This window comes from Taudactylus pleione, unplaced genomic scaffold (genome assembly GCF_031769625.1).
Source record: "Taudactylus pleione unplaced genomic scaffold, aTauple2 ptg000155l, whole genome shotgun sequence".
Lineage (NCBI taxonomy): Eukaryota > Metazoa > Chordata > Amphibia > Anura > Myobatrachidae > Taudactylus > Taudactylus pleione.
Window position 1 is genome coordinate 1481935 of NW_028284557.1, and position 18260 is coordinate 1500194.

General features: G+C 45.6%; 1 protein-coding gene across 1 annotated transcript in view; it reads right to left on the reverse strand.

Moving 5' to 3' along the window:
- LRRC46 (leucine rich repeat containing 46) overlaps window positions 1–18260 on the reverse strand; it is a 41932-nt gene that overhangs the window by 5901 nt on the left and 17771 nt on the right. Inside the window, exons 3-7 of the mRNA XM_088474579.1 lie at window positions 13939–14047; window positions 11743–11789; window positions 10104–10213; window positions 9911–9980; window positions 9640–9785 (exon numbers count right to left, since the gene is read on the reverse strand). Of these exons, the coding sequence (XP_088330705.1) occupies window positions 9640–9785; window positions 9911–9980; window positions 10104–10213; window positions 11743–11789; window positions 13939–14047 (482 nt within the window). The remainder of the gene's footprint in view (window positions 1–9639; window positions 9786–9910; window positions 9981–10103; window positions 10214–11742; window positions 11790–13938; window positions 14048–18260) is intronic.

The window sequence follows — 18260 nt, forward strand, 5'->3', positions numbered from 1 at the left end:
TTTTTTGATAGAAATATTTATAGGAGTATAAAGGTATAGGATCTACATAGGTAGTAATATTGTTATTGGTATAATATTTTTTGGTGTTGTTGGAATATTAATTTTCATAAAGAGATGATTCTTGAATATTATTATAGTAAATTAGGATAATTTTTATTCAATATTTAATATTATATTTGTAATATATTGAATTATACAGGTAACACACTATTAGTCATTGAGATATATATGAAGGAAATTAGTTGATGTTAATAATTTAAATAATAGGTAGTAATTTTAATTATTATATAATGATTAGGTGAATTTATGTTGTGTATTATTTATGTTTTTTCTTTATTATATGTAAGGAGTAATGATTATACGTAAGTATTAGGCAATCATTCCAATAGAAATTATAAATGTTTAATTAAATATATGGGATATATTGGGATATAACATTATAATTCCAACATGCAGCGTAATTAGAGAACCCCGATTGGGGAATTAGAAAGGATCACCCACGTTTGAATATTATCGGGAAGGTATCTAGCAGTCAGTATTAGGGACTGACGATATCATTGGTTGAGTTTAACATGTGACTAGAGAATGGATTATGATAGGTCCTCTTGTAGAATTAAAGGCTGGAGAATGAGGCATTCTGGTTAGCCTTGAAAAAGCAAGTCTGTAGCGAAACGCGCGTTGGCTGGCACAATGTCCCACTGTTAATATTATTATGATGTTACTAAATGTATGACGAGTTCCAATGTTGAAATGTGGAGTGTCCTGTCTACCAGTATAGATTACTATAGCTCATAGCAGCGACATACCGATTATCTTATACTGACAGACATACTGATTATCTCAGCTGTCTGGTCAGGCTGCGTGTAAGAGTGGAGAGGGATACAATATAAGGCTGCATAGCGTTACAGTCTAGCAGCCGAATATCTCTATCAGCTGATAATTTGTAACATTGTCGCTCTCCACTAGCAGTCTGTTAATTGACACTGTTGTGTGCTAAGAATACTCACAGAACTAAGTTATCCGGCCCAAACGTATAGGTAACAATTAGTTAATCACAGTAGCTTTATTGAACTGGTAGTGTCTATCTACATAATGGTAATACCAACCACTCTGGCTGAATATACAGGCACAACTAACCTATAACATGATTTCACCTACCCGTACAAGGGGATATTGTCAGTGATCGCCGGTAATTTGTTTTGATGTGGGGGTTAGGATTCAACAATTACCTACTATAAGTAGTGGACGATATATAATCTGATAAACCCACTATGAAGGAATCATGAATTGGAGTTACCCAGTACACTATTACTAATATAGGTGATAGGACAAACACATGAATAGTTTGACAGCGATATATGGCAGATTGACATATTATATATCTCAGATCTGACAATGTGCTAATTTTCATCATATATATATTTGCTTCCGTATTGCTGAGAAGCAATTAACATTTTCATACTCTAACCATCGATTTTTTTATATCGATGTGGAACTGAATGCAATATATAGGGAGTGGTGACCTAGCATATAAACAATTGATTACTTATATAATAAGGTACATTATTCCCTCGACTACGAATACATTGAAAAGCTGTAATCTATCAAATCTACAACGCACCCCCAAACTACATACTATCGATATGTGGGTGATGCGTAATATATTGACTGTAAGGTTATGATGAAAACCACTCAATCAAGGCTATGTGTTTTTTGCACCCTGGATGGGTTTACTAACAATTACATATGTTCCCATATGATTGGATAGGGGGTCTATTTGTAAGGGTGCCTTAAATAGATATAGAGAATATCACAGTCTATTATGTAGTCTTGTGCATTCAATTGTCATTATAGCACATTGCCATTTATATTTCTACATGTGATCATAATATTGGATTACTATTACGAGATATACAGTGGGATTCTATTTTTAATTCACCATTATTATATATGTGTGTTTGTGATGAGTTTTTATATTTCGCTTCAGTACTAGATTTTAAAAAATCAATAAAAGTTAATTTTTATCTTTATTCTTGTATGTGCGCCATTTGAGACAACCCCTAGCTTCTTTGTGTTGTGACAAATAATTTGTTTGGTTGTCATTAGGCAGCACCCCCTACACAATATTATATTAATTCAATATTACAGTAATTTTTGGGGGTTTTCATTTATATTCAAGTAAGTGATATAACTGGTGCAGTAATTTTCTTTTTGTGATTTAAAAGATGGACTACTAAGAAACTTTTTTTTTTTGCAGAACACATTAGCTGTGCTACATAAATAACCTCTCTTTTTATTGTTCACACACACACACACACACACATATATAACAAGAGATATGGTAAGAACTTACCTTTGTTATCTCTGTTTCTACGAAGTCCATAGGGTCCACAGGGTGACCTTGGGGTATAGCTGGATCCTGGATCCTCGGGCACCACGGAGTTAAAGCTTTTAGCTGCTCCCAGGATGCACTTGGGTCCAACCTCCCCTATACCCCGCCCCCGAGCCACAGGCACCTCAGTTGGTAAGCAGCCCAGGCCGGAGGAGGAGACGAAACAGAGAGAAGGAAGACTGGAACACACAAGAACCATACTCACAGAAATGGGAGACGGAAAACTGGTGACCAGTCACAGAGCCCATATGAAGCCAGGTGCGTCAGGGCGGGTGCCCTGTGGACCCTATGGACTTCGTAGAAACAGAGATAACAAAGGTAAGTTCTTACCATATCTCTTGTTTTCTACTTCAGGGTCCATAGGGGTCCACAGGGTGACCTTGGGGATGTCCCAAAGCAGTCCAACTAAGGGCGGGGACGCTCCTGTGCTGATAGGAGAACCCGGCGCCCAAAGGATGCATCCTGAGAGGCAAAGGTGTCAAACGCATAGAACCTCAAAAAGGTCTGAATGGAAGACCAGGTGGCCGCCTTACAGAGCTGAACAGCAGAGGCGCCACGGCTAGCAGCCCAAGAAGGGCCCACGGACCGAGTGGAATGAGCCTTAACAGAGGCTGGAACAGGTAAACCCTCCTGCATATAAGCCTCAATAATAACAGAACGAAGCCAACGGGCTAGAGTCTGTTTGTTGGCAGGCCAACCCCTCTTGTGAAAACCAAAGAGGATAAACAAAGAATCCGACTTCCTCACAGAACTAGTCCGGTCCACATAAACCTGTAGTGCCCTTACAACGTCTAAGGAAGTCTCCCCAGCCGAAAGATCAGGTGACTGAAAGGCTGGTACAACAATTTCCTGATTAATGTGAAACCTGGAAACCACCTTAGGCAGGAAATCAGGACGAGTGCGAAGCACCGCTCTGTCCTGATGAAAAATCAGAAAAGGGGGACGACAAGAAAGCTCCCCCAAATCTGAAACCCTCCTGGCAGAAGCAATTGCCAAGAGGAAAACAGTTTTAAAAGTTAGCCACTTGAGCTCCACTGACTCCAAGGGCTCAAAAGGAGGACCCTGTAAGGCCCTAAGAACCACCGCCAAATCCCACGGGGCCACAGGTGGCACAAAAGGAGGCTGGATTCTCAAAACACCCTGGAAAAAGGTGTGTACGTCCGGCATAGCAGCGATCCTGCGCTGGAACCACACCGACAGACCAGACACGTGTACCTTCAGTGAAGAAAGACGTAATCCTAAATCCAAACCGGACTGAAGGAAAGCCAGAATACGCGAAACTCGGAACACCTGGGGATCATAGTTTCTGGCCTCGCACCACTGAAAGTAAGTGTGCCACACTCTGTGATAGATCCTCGCGGAAGCAGGCTTGCGCGCCCTCAGCATGGTGGTAATAACGGAGCTAGAAAAGCCCCGAGACCTCAGGACGGCTGTCTCAAGAGCCACGCCGTCAAAGATAGTCGACCCAGATCCGGGTGAAGACAGGGCCCCTGAGACAACAGGTCCCGCCGTTGAGGTAGGAGGTACGGAGCGTCGATGGACAGGCCCCGCAGATCGGAGTACCACGGCCTTCTGGGCCACGCTGGGGCCACCAGGATCAGTGTGCCTCCGTCCTGTTTGAACTTGCGCAGGACCCGAGGCAGCAGAGATATCGGAGGGAACAAGTAAGCCAGTTGAAACAGCCATTTCACCGACAGCGCGTCTATCAGACTTGCGCCTGCGTCCCTTGTCCTTGACCCGTACACAGGCAGCTTGTGATTGTAACGGGACGCCATCAGGTCCAGCTCTGGCAGCCCCCACTTGTCCACGAGTAGTTGGAATACCTCTGGATGAAGCGACCATTCCCCGGGATGCACATCGTAACGGCTGAGGAAGTCTGCCTCCCAATTGAGGACTCCTGGGATGAAAACTGCCGAGAGAGCTGGAAGATAGCGCTCCGCCCAAGCCAGGACGCGGGACACCTCCGACATCGCAGCTCGACTGCGAGTCCCTCCCTGGTGATTGATGTACGCCACCGTGGTGGCGTTGTCTGACTGCACCTGAACGGCCCTTCCGTGAAGAGCGGTGCCGGACGACTGCAGGGCTCTGTATACTGCCCGCAGTTCCAGGATGTTGATGGGAAGAATCGCTTCCTCCGCCGACCAACGACCCTGAAGTGACAAGGAGCCTGTCACCGCCCCCCAACCCCGGAGACTGGCATCTGTCGTGAGCAGAACCCATTCCGGGATCCAAAAGGGGCGCCCCTCCAGGAGATGCGCTGTCTGCAGCCACCAGGCTAGGGACAGACGCACCTCCGAGGACAACACCAGCATCTGAGAGCGGATCCTGTGTGGCAATCCGTTCCATTCCGAAAGAATCAGCCCCTGCAGGGGCCTGGAATGGAACTGGGCAAACTCCACCATGTCGAATGCCGACACCATGGACCCCAAAACTCTCATCGCTGAGTGCACCGACACTCTGCCACTGCTCAGACAACTGTGAATCCGCAGCTGTAAGGAGGAGACCTTCTCTGGAGTCAGAAAAATCCGTTGCTGACGAGAGTCCAGCAGGGCCCCCAAATGAACCATCCGTTGTGATGGGATGAGGGAGGATTTCTTCCAGTTGATCAACCAGCCGTGCGCCTGTAGACAAGCGACCGTCAGAGGTGGAGATGCTGGATCAGTACCTCCGGGGAGCTTGCCAGCAAGAGGAGGTCGTCTAGATACGGTAGCAACCGTATCCCCTGGCTCCGAAGGTGAGCCGCCATGACCGCCATCACCTTGGTAAATACCCTTGGTGCCGTGGAGAGACCAAAGGGTAGAGCCCTGAATTGGTAGTGGTTGTGGAGAATAGCAAACCGCAGAAACCGTTGGTGCGATGTTGCTATAGGCACATGGAGGTAGGCGTCCTGGATATCCAGGGAGACCATATAATCCCCCGGTTCCATCGCCAATATGATGGAACGCAAAGTTTCCATCCTGAATTTGGGAACCCTGAGAAACCTGTTCAGGGACTTCAAATTGAGGATGGGGCGATGAGAGCCATTGGGTTTCTGCACCAGAAACAGCGTAGAGTAATACCCCATCCCACGTTGAGACTGTGGTACGGGTATAATGACCCCCGCCGTCAGCAAGGCCTCTATGGCTTCCTGAACCTGCAAGGCCTTGGTTTTGTCCTGAGAAGGACTTGTGCAAAAAAACTGGCAAGGCGGCCTGTGCCGAAAAGACAGGGCGTACCCCTGGGAGACCACTTCTCGCACCCAGGCATCCGTGGTGGTATTGTGCCAGCACTGGGCGAATTGAAGAAGTCGGCCTCCCACTCTGGGGTCCCCCAGAGGGAGGCCCGTCTCATCACGCAGAAGGCTTATCTTCTGGCTTGGAAGAAGGGCGCCTAGCACTCCAGGCTTGCTTCTTTGGCTTTGAGGCGGTCTTGGGTGCGGACTGCCTCGGGAAGGACTGACCCTTTGCCTTGCCCTGAACCCGAAAGGAACGAAACGCCGAGCTCCGGACCTTAGCAGGTGTAGTAGCTGAAGGGAGGAAGGCTGACTTGGATTTTGCCAGGGTATCTACTATTTTGTCCAGGTCCGGACCAAATAGTAAGTCCCCATTGAAAGGTAAGGCCTCCAAGCCTTTCTTTGAATCCGCGTCTGCTCTCCAAGACCGCAACCACAAGGATCTACGAGCAGACACTGCTGCCGCCGAAACCCTAGAGGTCAACAGGCTAGCATCCAAAGATGCTTCTCCAATGTAGGAGGCGGCATCTCTCATCTGTCCTAACAACGCCCTCTGGACGTCCGGAGATTCATCCGTAAACGTGTCCTCCAAGGCGTTGGCCCACCCCTCAATGGCCTTGGCCACCCAGGAGATGGCCATGGACGGCCGGGCTACAGCCCCTGAGAGAGAATAAATAGACTTTAGACAAGTCTCCACCTTCCTGTCCGTAGGATCCTTCAGCGAGGATATAGACGGCAATGGCAAAGTAGCACTCCTGATGAGGCGTGTTACATGGGAATCGACTGCAGGCGGAGTTTCCCATTTCTTACAATGCGCTTCCGGGAATGGATAATTGGACGCCAAGCGTTTCTGTGGCAGGAAACGCTTACTGGGCGTCTGCCAGGCCACCGCCATGTGATCAGTCAACTGATCAGACAAGGGGAACGCTGTAGAAGTAACCTTAGCTTTTTTAAAACTAGGATACCTTGACTTGGGAGCGGGTGCCTCATCCTCAATCAGAAGAATAGCCCGCACCGCCTTAACCAGAGCCCGCACATTGATGGAAGACTTAGTGTCTACCTCCTGGACTGAGGCATCTGAGGCTGAGTCATCCTGTACCTCACCATCATCCGAGAACCCCTCAGAATCCGAAAGATGCGCAGCCTGTGCCATGACTGAGCGTTTAGACGCCCTGGAGGGCACGTCACTGCGCAACATCGACTGAAAAGCCGAAGATGCTGCCGCCAAATCTTGGACAGTGTGGGAAAGCGCATCCACCCAGGGTGGAGGAGCTGTCACAGGAGCCTGAAACGGCACCACAGCCGGCTGTGCCACAGGGGTGGACTGAATATACATTGGCAATCCCGCATAGGGACCAACAGGCTGAGACCCCGGGGGAGTCTGCAATAATTGTGGGACACCCGGGGAATGGGGGATGGCAGGCTGGGGCAACGCCCTAGTAGGGGCGGCAGTCGGGACCGACAGACGGTCCGCGATGGACACCAGCACCTGGGAAAACATCGCCCATGGTGGCTCCTGCGAAATGGGAGGTTTAGACGTACCAGGGACCGCCTGGCACCGTCCGCACAGGCCGTCCTGTGACAAATCCTCCCTATCCACTCCTGCAGAACAGCGCCTGCAGGAGAACAATGCTGGAGCCCCGGAGTGCTCAATCTCCTCCTCAGACATGACTTAGGAAGAAAACGTGCGCACTCACCAGTGTGCTGAACAACAGCCCACAATATGGCACCGTGTAGCACACAACTGTATGTGACGGACCTCACAAATACGTGATCTATATAGGTGAGGTCAGTAGAAACACCCTTCCCCCGCACACCTGTAGGGCTTGTAGGAGAAGGAAAGGGATAGGTACAGGCTGACAGTAAGTAGAAAAAAGACACAGACAGGCAGCACTAGCAAAAGTCACATACCATGCAGGAAGATATACTCACTGCACCTTTCCACTACAATCAACCTGCCCAGATTCAGTGTCTGGGAGGGCTATAGCGCTGTGTACACTGTCCTTGTCGGGGGAGAGGTACACAGGGGGACCGGTCCGCGTGCTCCCTGAGAGTATCCACACTGCCACAGAGAAAATGGCTGCTGGAGACCTCAGAGGAGGAGTGGCCGAGTAGCTGCAGCTCAGCGACGCCAGACTCCGAGCTGAAAGGCGCGCTGAGCTGAGGGGAGGAGCCGCTAGACAGGGAAGGCTTCCTCCCCTGGCTAGCATATTAACCCCCGGGTTGCCGGCATCCCGCTTGCCGCGATATTAACCCTGGTGGTCTAGTGGTCTGGCGGGGTATGCCTCCGCTGGAGGGGGGGCCCGCCGCCACCGCTAGCGCCCACGGTCTGTCCCCTAGACCGGGGGCATGGGACTGCATTTGAAAGGAACCCGCGCACCGCCGCTAATCAGCGGTGCGCGGCTTACCTGATCTCCCCGGCGTCTTCCGGCAGCAGTCCCGGGGGAAGCCAGAGTCCGGCTAGTACAGACTCTGGCTTCCCCGGCCGCGATCCCCAGTTCAGTGCTGGCGTCGCGGCGCCAGCAGGGAGAAGGAGCGGCAGCGTGGGCGTCTGTACAGACAGCCCAGCGCTGCTGCTCTAGAGAAAAAACTTATAGTAAAAAATAAATAAATTTAACTAAGTTAAATAAAAAATTAAAAGCTTTAGGGGGCTGCTCCTGCAGCCCACCCCGCAGGGTGACCCGACTCCGGCCGGGCACCATCTAAAACTGAGGTGCCTGTGGCTCGGGGGCGGGGTATAGGGGAGGTTGGACCCAAGTGCATCCTGGGAGCAGCTAAAAGCTTTAACTCCGTGGTGCCCGAGGATCCAGCTATACCCCAAGGTCACCCTGTGGACCCCTATGGACCCTGAAGTAGAAATATATATATATATATATATATATATATATATATATATATATATATATATATATATATATATATATATATATATATATATATATATATATATATATATATATATATATATATTAGGGATGTGCAGGCTCGGATAGGTTCGAGTTTGCACGTGGAGTTTGGATTTTTCCCTCCAAAAAAACGGAACTCAGAACGAGGCAAAACGTCATCTTACATGGACGAACATCATCATTCCTGGTCTTTTGTCCAGGAATGATGATGTTCGTCCATGTAAGATGACGTTTTGCCTCGTTCTGAGTTCCGTTTTTTTGGAGGGAAAAATCCGAACTCCACGTGCAAACTCGAACCTATCCGAGCCTGCACATCCCTAATATATATATATATATATATATATATATATATATATATATATATATATATATATATATATATATATATATATATATATATATATATACACACACACATACATATACACACACACACACACACTGAGGACCTGATTCAGAGATGTGCGTATACCCGATGGTTACATACATCTTCGATGGTGGAGTGTCTGCGCAGGACTACTGCACATGTGCAGAATGAGTCCCGCGTGATCACACGCATTGCTCCCAAACCGCAGCATTATTGACATGCTGCGGCGGTTTGGGGATGAGGAGGGGGTGGAGCTGGCCTGTGTTATAGGACACGGGGATGTGTCACATCTGTTTCCTGGGAGTGCGGAGGCCAGGGTCTGCGTTGATGATGAGTCTTCGGACGCAGCATTTAGATCTGCGATACCAGCTGGAGGTGTCTTTTTCCCACAGACACCTCATGCGGGCATTAGCAGACTAGTTGTATGGTATTGCACAGCTGCATCTACCAAAGAAATGGGTAGTGAGCCACTTAGAAAATCAAGGTTCTGCAGATAATAGGCCTTAATTACTAAAATTTAGGTGCAAAATGCCCGATGTGCTATATGTGAGGAGTTTGTATGTTCTCTCCCAGAATCCAAAACACATTTGTAGGTTAATTGGCTTCTCATTAAATCAACCTTAGTGTGTGTTCATGTGGCAGGGAAATTTAGATGATAAACTCTACAATAGACAGATAAACCCTTATTAGATAGTGTAGTTTTGCCCCTAAAAGCAAGGATAGTATATTAACCGTAGAGCTGGCCTGACACAACACACAGTACCTGAATGATCAAATGATAGGCTGGCATCATCACTGTCATTGCCATCCTCCTCTTCAGTATCACTGAGAAGCCCCAGGCTGGGTGCATCTCTCACAGCCTCTCCATCCAGTTCTTGCAGGATGGGTAGGGCCCCTAATACTTGCTGCCTGAGAAAAATAGTGACAAACAAAACCAGGTCTCAGTGATATTAAAATGAATGTGCTGTGAAGGTTTCTGTCAGCTGCTTCAGGATCTGCTTTTGCTTTATCGTTTCTGAACCTTGGTGTCTCACCTGTACTCTTGATTCTTAGTGCATGGATTTCCGGTCAGGTCCAAAATGAGGATTGTCTGAGGTAATTCTCCTGTCAATATACAACGGACCACTAAGTGAGAGCAGGGCCACAAACACAAGGATTGCTTACAGGTTGCTATACAATTCTAGTATGGAAGGAACTGGTAACATAAGATATTGGCGAGTAACTCACCCATATCCAGTCTGTAGATTAAATTATGGGATAAGTCCAGAAACTGAAGCTTCTCTAAGCAGAGAAGGTTCTGGATTTCTTCAATTTGGTTCCCAGAAAGACTAAGAAACCTATGAGACAAATATAAACTTTCAGGTTAATCCACTTTAAATGAATATTCAGTACACGATATACACATGCTTTTATTTTTTACTAAAGTATATAACCCCCCTTCCCCTCCCCAGCTAGATGCAAAATAAAAAGATAAGTTGTAAAGATAAATAAATAATAATATGACCTGGCTGTCATGCAGGGGAACCTGCTGTACCGCCCCCCAGCAAGTACCTAGTGGGAAATCCACCACTGACCCAGTAAGAGCCGGATTAACACTTGGGTGGGTGGAGCTATACCTTCAGGACCTCCCATTGATAATAGGCCCACATACACTGACTGTGGTACAGACAGGAAAAATACTTTCTTTTCCTGTCACCACCAGCCCAGCTAACTCTTCTCCCTGGCCATCCATAGCTATGTTTAGCCATTTCCCACACCCCCTTCCGCTCGACCAGTGGGCCAGCCGGCAGAAGCTTCGCCCACCTCCGACCAGCCGAAGCTCCGCCCCCCGATCGTCCTGCTCTAAAGACGTGTCCACCATCCTCCCAGCCTGTCGCCTAGCTCAGGATTCAGAAGGGAAGGCAGCCCAGCAGGTCCAGATTAACTTCCCACAGGTCAGTGTAATGTCTAGTGACATAAGTGAGGGCGGAAGTGCAATTTTCTGCCCATACTGTCCACCAAAAGAAGAAATTCAGTGGCTCGCCAGAAGATTATATGCCCACGTGGATGGGAGGGCAATTATGACGTCAGGGTACATCTACGGAAAGGGATCTAGCTGTAACCCTAAACACACCAACAGCACAGGGCACACTGCTATGTAAAACACACCTACACCACACTGGTCATGACCTGACGTCACCAGTCACACTGCTGCTGCAGTTGTCACACCCCCAACAGCGACACACAATTGGCCCTTCTGAATTTCAGTTCCAGGCCCATGTGGACGTTAATCTGGCACTGGACCCAGTATGCACAAGTGTGTGCTGTAAAGCAGGGATTATTTTACCAATTGTACAACCTAGCAAGTATGAGTATTGCTTTGTGCCAGATTCACTGCAAGTTCTATGCCATGTGGCGCTCAAATACCAGGTAAAATTCATATTGCCAGATCATGATCAGATGCTGTGCCAGGAGGTCCTCAGACCCGTCTGCGTAGTGGGAAACACCTCCAGTACTATGTAAGGTGCTGCTGAAATGCTTCCAGCCTAGTATCACATGGTGCTGATATTACCAATATGGCAGCAGTTTTGGACATAGAAGCTGATGGACAGTTACTGTAGTGGCTGTGTCTAATCTCTCTAGAATCATGCAGTGCATAAACCCTGCCAATGTGGAATAAAGCAGTACTTAGGCTGCTATAAGAAGAGAGTGAAACACTGCTGTGATACTATCAAACTAGGAAATAGTCATGTTTGTGATGAGTAATACTTAGTATTGCCTGAAATAAGTCTAATAGTGCTATGTGCTGGCCAGGCTGGCATAGGCAGATAAGCATCATTATCATATCTGGCAGCACACGGATACTGAGGTTACTCGTTGCACTCACCGCAAATTCTTAAGAACATCTACATTTTCAATCGTTTTTATATGGTTCTAAAAAACAAAAAAAAGGAAATGTTAGTGACAAATCAATTTAAACGCCAACACGGAAGGGTCAATTTAATGAAGCTAGTTACCTGCAGATTAATGCAACATACAGTATACAATAAAATAAGATTTTGTTAATTTGATACGTTATTTGGTAAAGCAGTAATCCCATATCGCTCAGCGAAAGCGCTCAGCCTAAATAAAACAGCGGCATCCATTTTCCGGATGTGGTGACACTGCCATGCAGCATTGTTGTGATATCTATGAGACTGGCTGCATAACGGAACAACATACACCAATGCATATTTAGAGCAGGGCATTTTGGGAGCCACTGCTCTAGTTTGCTTCCTCTACCAACATGACCAGGAGATACTGCAAATTATTAAAGCCAATCCCCTCTTGTGGACAACACTGAAATTTTGGCATATTCGGCACCATAAAGCAGGACTAAAAGCCTTTCATTCTTTACATTTAACCCTCATTCACAATGCCAGTTTTCTAGATGGCATGGCTGCTCACCTCTTCTGTAGTTGGAGGGTGGCAGGAATAAACATACTCCAGGCTTTATTAACGGGCAAAAGAAGAGCCCCATGGTGTATTCAGAGTTTTCCCATGTGTGTGTGTGAGACGGTTACCCTCTAACGTACCCCCAACCCAAATTCTACGTGAACCATGTCATAAGACATTTCATCAGCTGGGGATTGGTACAGTCCACTCGATAAACTGCTGCTACATCCTCCCCCAAGTATAAAACGATTTACACTTTCCTCTGAGATATCTTGGATCATTCTGAGATGTCTGGGTGGGTGGCTAAATGGGTGAAATATTATCCCTCTTTAGATATCCCAATAAAGGAACGAGCTCTTATATGTTCACGAAAGGCATTTACAGCTAGTATGTATACAGAACTTTTCCTCAACGTGCACCATAATGCTTACCTATCCGCTCTGAGACCTTCCGCATGGGGACTTCCACGAGTCATCAGTGTCCCCAATGTCACCAGAGGGAGGCTGATGTCCATCATTGTTTCTGGGCTTGTCCTATAATGCAATACCTTTGGCACCTTGTATGGCAATATACTGAGGTAAAACTTGTTAATTATATTCCTTTCATCCCAGAGTGGGCTATACTAGGGGTATTTGATCCTTAACATGGATAACTCCGAAGGGTAAAAATTTGCCGCTAGCGCAGCTGGAAACTATCCTACAGGGTTGGATACTAAATACCAAGCTTCAGCTACCTTTGTTTTTTGCCAAATTGCATCTCCTAGTCAGAATGGACTAGGTGGAAACTAAAGTAAACAGGAGGGGTAGGCAGACCAGTTTTTTTACGTTGTGGGAATCTTATATTGACACTTTGCTGCTTACGCAGACTCTTATGAATTTTGTGTTCTAGTTGTAAGACCACCTGGTACCTTACTCGGGTTGCAGCACAAGATCCCCTTCATTTTAGTGGTTGATTGTTACTTGACTGACGCCTTCCACCCAGATTGTATGGCCAAACCTCTAATTGAACTTCTATGTATGTTCCCTTTAAAAAAAAAAAAGTGTACCTCAGTCCCAACTATCTTAACCAGTGATTGTTGAAATTTTAATTATTCACTGTATATCTGTAACTTTGTATTGGTGGAATTAGCCAAGTACCATACTGGATTAATGTTTTCTCGTCACCGTTATTGTATTTGCAATACTTTATTGAATTGTATTTTAATTTTGTGTGTTCTGTAATGCCTCAATAAAATGACAAAAAAAAAAAAAGTAAATAAGATTAGGTACACTTTTTTACTAAGCAGAAAAACAGCAGACCATAAATACATTATGGAAAATAGGGCTTTTCCAACAATGTCCCTGTATCTAAAAGTCCTGTATATATAGGATGATAGTAATGCTTGGTGTATGGCACAGGTACATATCCTCCTGCAGTATGGGCTAGGACTTGTATGCTGGCTTTCTACATCCCACAAGCAATTGCTGAATACTTGGTATGTTATCTACTGCAGCTAGAAGCAAGAGGATGTAAGAAAGCACTGATCGGTGGGACTGCATTGCTTGAACATCTGAGATCATACTGTAATACGTATGCAGGATATAGTCTGGGCAGTAGGCATTCATTTGCTCTAGTTTCATATTCTTTTGGGGTGTAGATAATAGGTTACCTTTTGCAGGTATAGGCTGTGTGCCTGATTCACCATCTCCAGATCCCTTAGGGCTGTGATACCTTCTCTGTCCAGTCTCACTGTGCGCAGGCAGAGTAATGCCTGGGACCTGTGTGGGAAGAAATAATGACAGACACACCTTTAGCCTAAGATCCAGGAAAGACACCTATTATATGACTTCATACAAACGTGTGCAAACTTATCACACTCTCCAAATATTTTAGGACTCGTTATTTTCAACTTTTCTCACGTAGATGCGAAACACCTACTATTTAACGGATAGCGCTCATGTTTGCCAGAATTAAGTGATGGCTTGGGCTCTACATTTTGACTATGTCACACGTATGGTGTGAGAACATACTGTACAATGCCTTGTGAAAATGTTCAGACCCTTGACCATTTCTCTCCATTTTTTGTATAACAAATCTCCCTACACTAACTTTTTTTTCTCTGGGATATTTTTATTTCAAAGCATGGAAAATAAATTTTATTATAATGTGACAAAACACCTTAAGGAAAACAAACTTGTTGTTGGCTTAAGTAATTATTCCCTGTTTTGTGGAATTTTACAAAGTACAAAGGGGGTGATTCAGCATCGATCGGAATTGCAAAGCTGTACGCAGGCAGCTTTGCAATTCCATCATTGTAAATATGCCAATATAGAAAGAGGTGTATGACCGAGATCGCAGGCTGGGATCACCATCGTGAACATGGGTGGTCGATGGTTGCGATGATGGACGGCACCGGGCCGCCGGGCAGCTGAGTAAGCCTACTCAGGATGGTTGGCTTGCGAGGCCAGGACACTGTAATCGTCGACGCGGTCCCTGGCCTCGTCACTCCTGGAAAACTGGACAGATGCCACAATTTCCGGGAACGCCGGCCAGCCCCGCTCCCACATCCGCCCCTTAAATGCCTCTGATGCATCGAAGGGGCTGCGTGCGACTACGCAGGACCCATTAATTGGGAATCTGCATTCAGCATTGCACTTTCGTGTATTCAATGTAATATATTTTACTCCTACCTTACTATCAAACATTACAAAATTGAAGTTATATATATTCATTTTTCATCTATTTCTATATTTACATATTTTTTTGCAATTATATTTATTTTATTACCATTAACATTAACCATATACCGTTTATTATTTCTTCTATGTATGTACATTTTTATCTATATGTGTGACTATTATGCCAACTATAGATAGCCAGTAATCTATTTACTATATATAGCTAAGTTCCAGAATCTAGTTAGTTATATAACAATGTATACCAACTATAACTATGGGTTAACAGAATGACCAATCAAAACACACTCAATCTGCATAGGACCAATCCATGAGGAGGAGCTCTCCCATATAATCCCACAGAAAACAATTCCTATCAGTCACACCAAACTCCTTGAAAAAGGCCAATCTGGCTGAAACGCAATGGGGACCTAAGACACAATCGATCATCTAAGGAGGAGATCTAGATCCAATACCACTGCCTTTCAAACGGACATATACAGCCGCAGACAAATTACTACCACGGGATCAAACCTGGAAGCATCAGACGGACCGCATACTCAGAGGAGAGGACTCGGATACGTGACCTAACACAGAAGAACACACGCCAAAAGAAAGGAAGGAGCGAGGCACAGGAAGGTAAGTCTCCAGGGTGGTGGAGGGGGTGCAAGGTGAATGGCTTCAGCGAGCCCTAACTGTAACATCCCCCCAACGCAGCAGCCACTCCAGCGTGCATTGCTGGCAGACGTCTGGGACCAGATGTACTGCAGGCATATGCATCAGGAGTAAACAGCTTGCTTGGAATTAACCCCTCACCTGCTGGTCAGGTCCATACTGCCTTCCTCAAGAAGTTCACCCCGGGCATCCAACTAACAGGGGTATTCAATATGGGTGCAATAACATCGTTTTTGCGTTAACATAGGAGATATGATGACATTATCGCAGGTTTTAGTTTTACACCGTATTCAATTTCAAAGACTTATCGCAGTTTTGACAAGTCTTTGATAAAAAACGGGGATAAGTTTTCACCATTGAATAGGTGTCGAAAAAAAGTGCAGAATTGGGGTTTAGGAGTGCAGGCTTAAAAAAATAGCCTGCACCCCTGGGACTGACATTTAAAAAGGAACTGTGTCAAAAAAAGTTTAAAAAATAAAATAAAAAATAGGGTCACCCCAAAAAATTAATTAAAAAATTGGGGTGAAAAAAAAAAAAAAAAATGGGAAAAAATTGTTTAAATATAGGGAAATAGGTTCAGGGCTATTCTGCAAGTATGCGGCAGATGTTTTCTAGAATAGAATTATAGCGGCAGGTGCACAAATGCAGAATTTTTAAAAACTTACTTTAGGGACATAAAACTATGCTTGTACCCATTTTCATGTACCCCAAGTTTGATGGGACCACTTAAAAAAACGAAAAAAAAATAACCTAAGTGCTCTTCTGCATCACTTCTTCAATGTCGGGAAAAAAACACCTGCTGCGGCTATTTAAATCCCCGACTTTCAATTAAAGGCTAAAACGGGGGTACCCATAGTGATCCCCCATGTTTTTACTACTTTAGGGGGGTCTTACAATTTTTTGAAGGAAAAATTCGTAACTTTACGCAAATCCAACTTCGGAGTTTCCCGTTTTCGTTAATTTTATATTGAATACGGGTATAAGCGGGAGCGCGCCCGATACTTTAACGCAGGTAAAAATTCCGATATGAAACGTTAACTTCGACAGTGAAGTTAACGTTTCATATTGAATACCCCTCTAATAGCGCTACTTGTGGTACTGTCAGGTACCAGCGGGACGCCACTGGTTACTTTCACTACTTCACTCTGCAATACCATATCCTGCATCCTTTATCCACTAGCAGCACTCCTTATATCTGACTTGGACATACCAATCACAATATCACAGGACATTGAACTACTACTTCTTCAATCAGCAGTTTTTGGTTATTGATCTCTCCTTTGTTATTAATATTCAGTATATAACATTGTATGTACTTACATGTTTTGAACAAACAATTTTTGCAATTTTGCCATTTATTTATTGATTTGTGTACCAGTAAATAGTTTCTTTTATTCACCAATGCAGTCTATATATTCATTATTGATATCAGCTGAGTATATTGGAATAGATTTCACTATTAGAATCAATAGAGCTGAGCGCAGTATACAATTTCATTTATTTATCTGTGACACAAGAGACGCCATTGCGCCAAATGAACCGTGTAAGAGCAACACAGGAGTTTGCGAAAAAGCATGTAATGTGGGTTGTGAAGTGGGAAAAGGTTTTGTCATCATATCAACATACAGATTTACTCACAGTGATGTATGGTTGCGGTAACATTTTGCTGAGGGGCTGCTTTTCGTCAGCAGCAAGGATGGGACATCTTTTAAATAGATGGAAGACTAACTGGTGGGAAATACTATAAGACATCATGTTTTATTCTACTAAACAGCTAATGCCAAGTACACACTGGAGCGATGACGGGGCGATTTGCCGTTTCGTAACGACATATCACCTACATCGCTCCATGTGTACGCATGATTGCGCGCTCTCCCACGACGTGAGGAGCCTGCGCGGCTGCTGGATCAAGTTAGATCCAGTCAGTACGGCAGCGGGAGAGTCAGCCCGGACAACGGCCGCGTGGAGTCAGGTAAGTAGGGGGCGGGGAGTGGGGGACTACTACCACAGGGGCAAAGGGCACAACTAAAGGGGCACTACTACTACTACAGGGGCACAACTTTAAAATGTACAACTACAGGGGCACTACTACTACTACAGGGGCACTACTTTAAAGGTCACAACTACAGGGGCACTACTTTAATGGGCACAGCTACAGGGGGCAATACATATGGGCACAACTACAGGGGGAACAGCATATGGGCACAACTACAGGGGGAACAGCATAATGGGAACTGCTACAGGGGACATTGCATAATGGGCACTGCTACAAGTGGCATTGCATGAGGGAGGTGGTCTATGCTGAGACGGGAGAGGGGTCAATGAAAGAACGGGTCTGTGCTGTGAGGGGAGGAGAGGGTTCTGTGCTGAGAATCAGAAAATATAGTGCTATGGTGTTTGAGGGAGGGGGCCCCCAAAACTGGTATCTTGCCTAGGGCCCCATGAGATCTAAATCCGGCTCTGCCTATACCACCTCCATCCCAACATTTTGTGCCGTAGTCACATTACCCCTACACTCCACAATCTGCACAAGGAAGCAGTACATCCATCCACAACGCAATATATAGGGTATGTTGCAGTACAGCTCCCCGGAAGAGAACCCTGGTGACCACCAATACCATTCCTTCCACTGGAGAGTAGT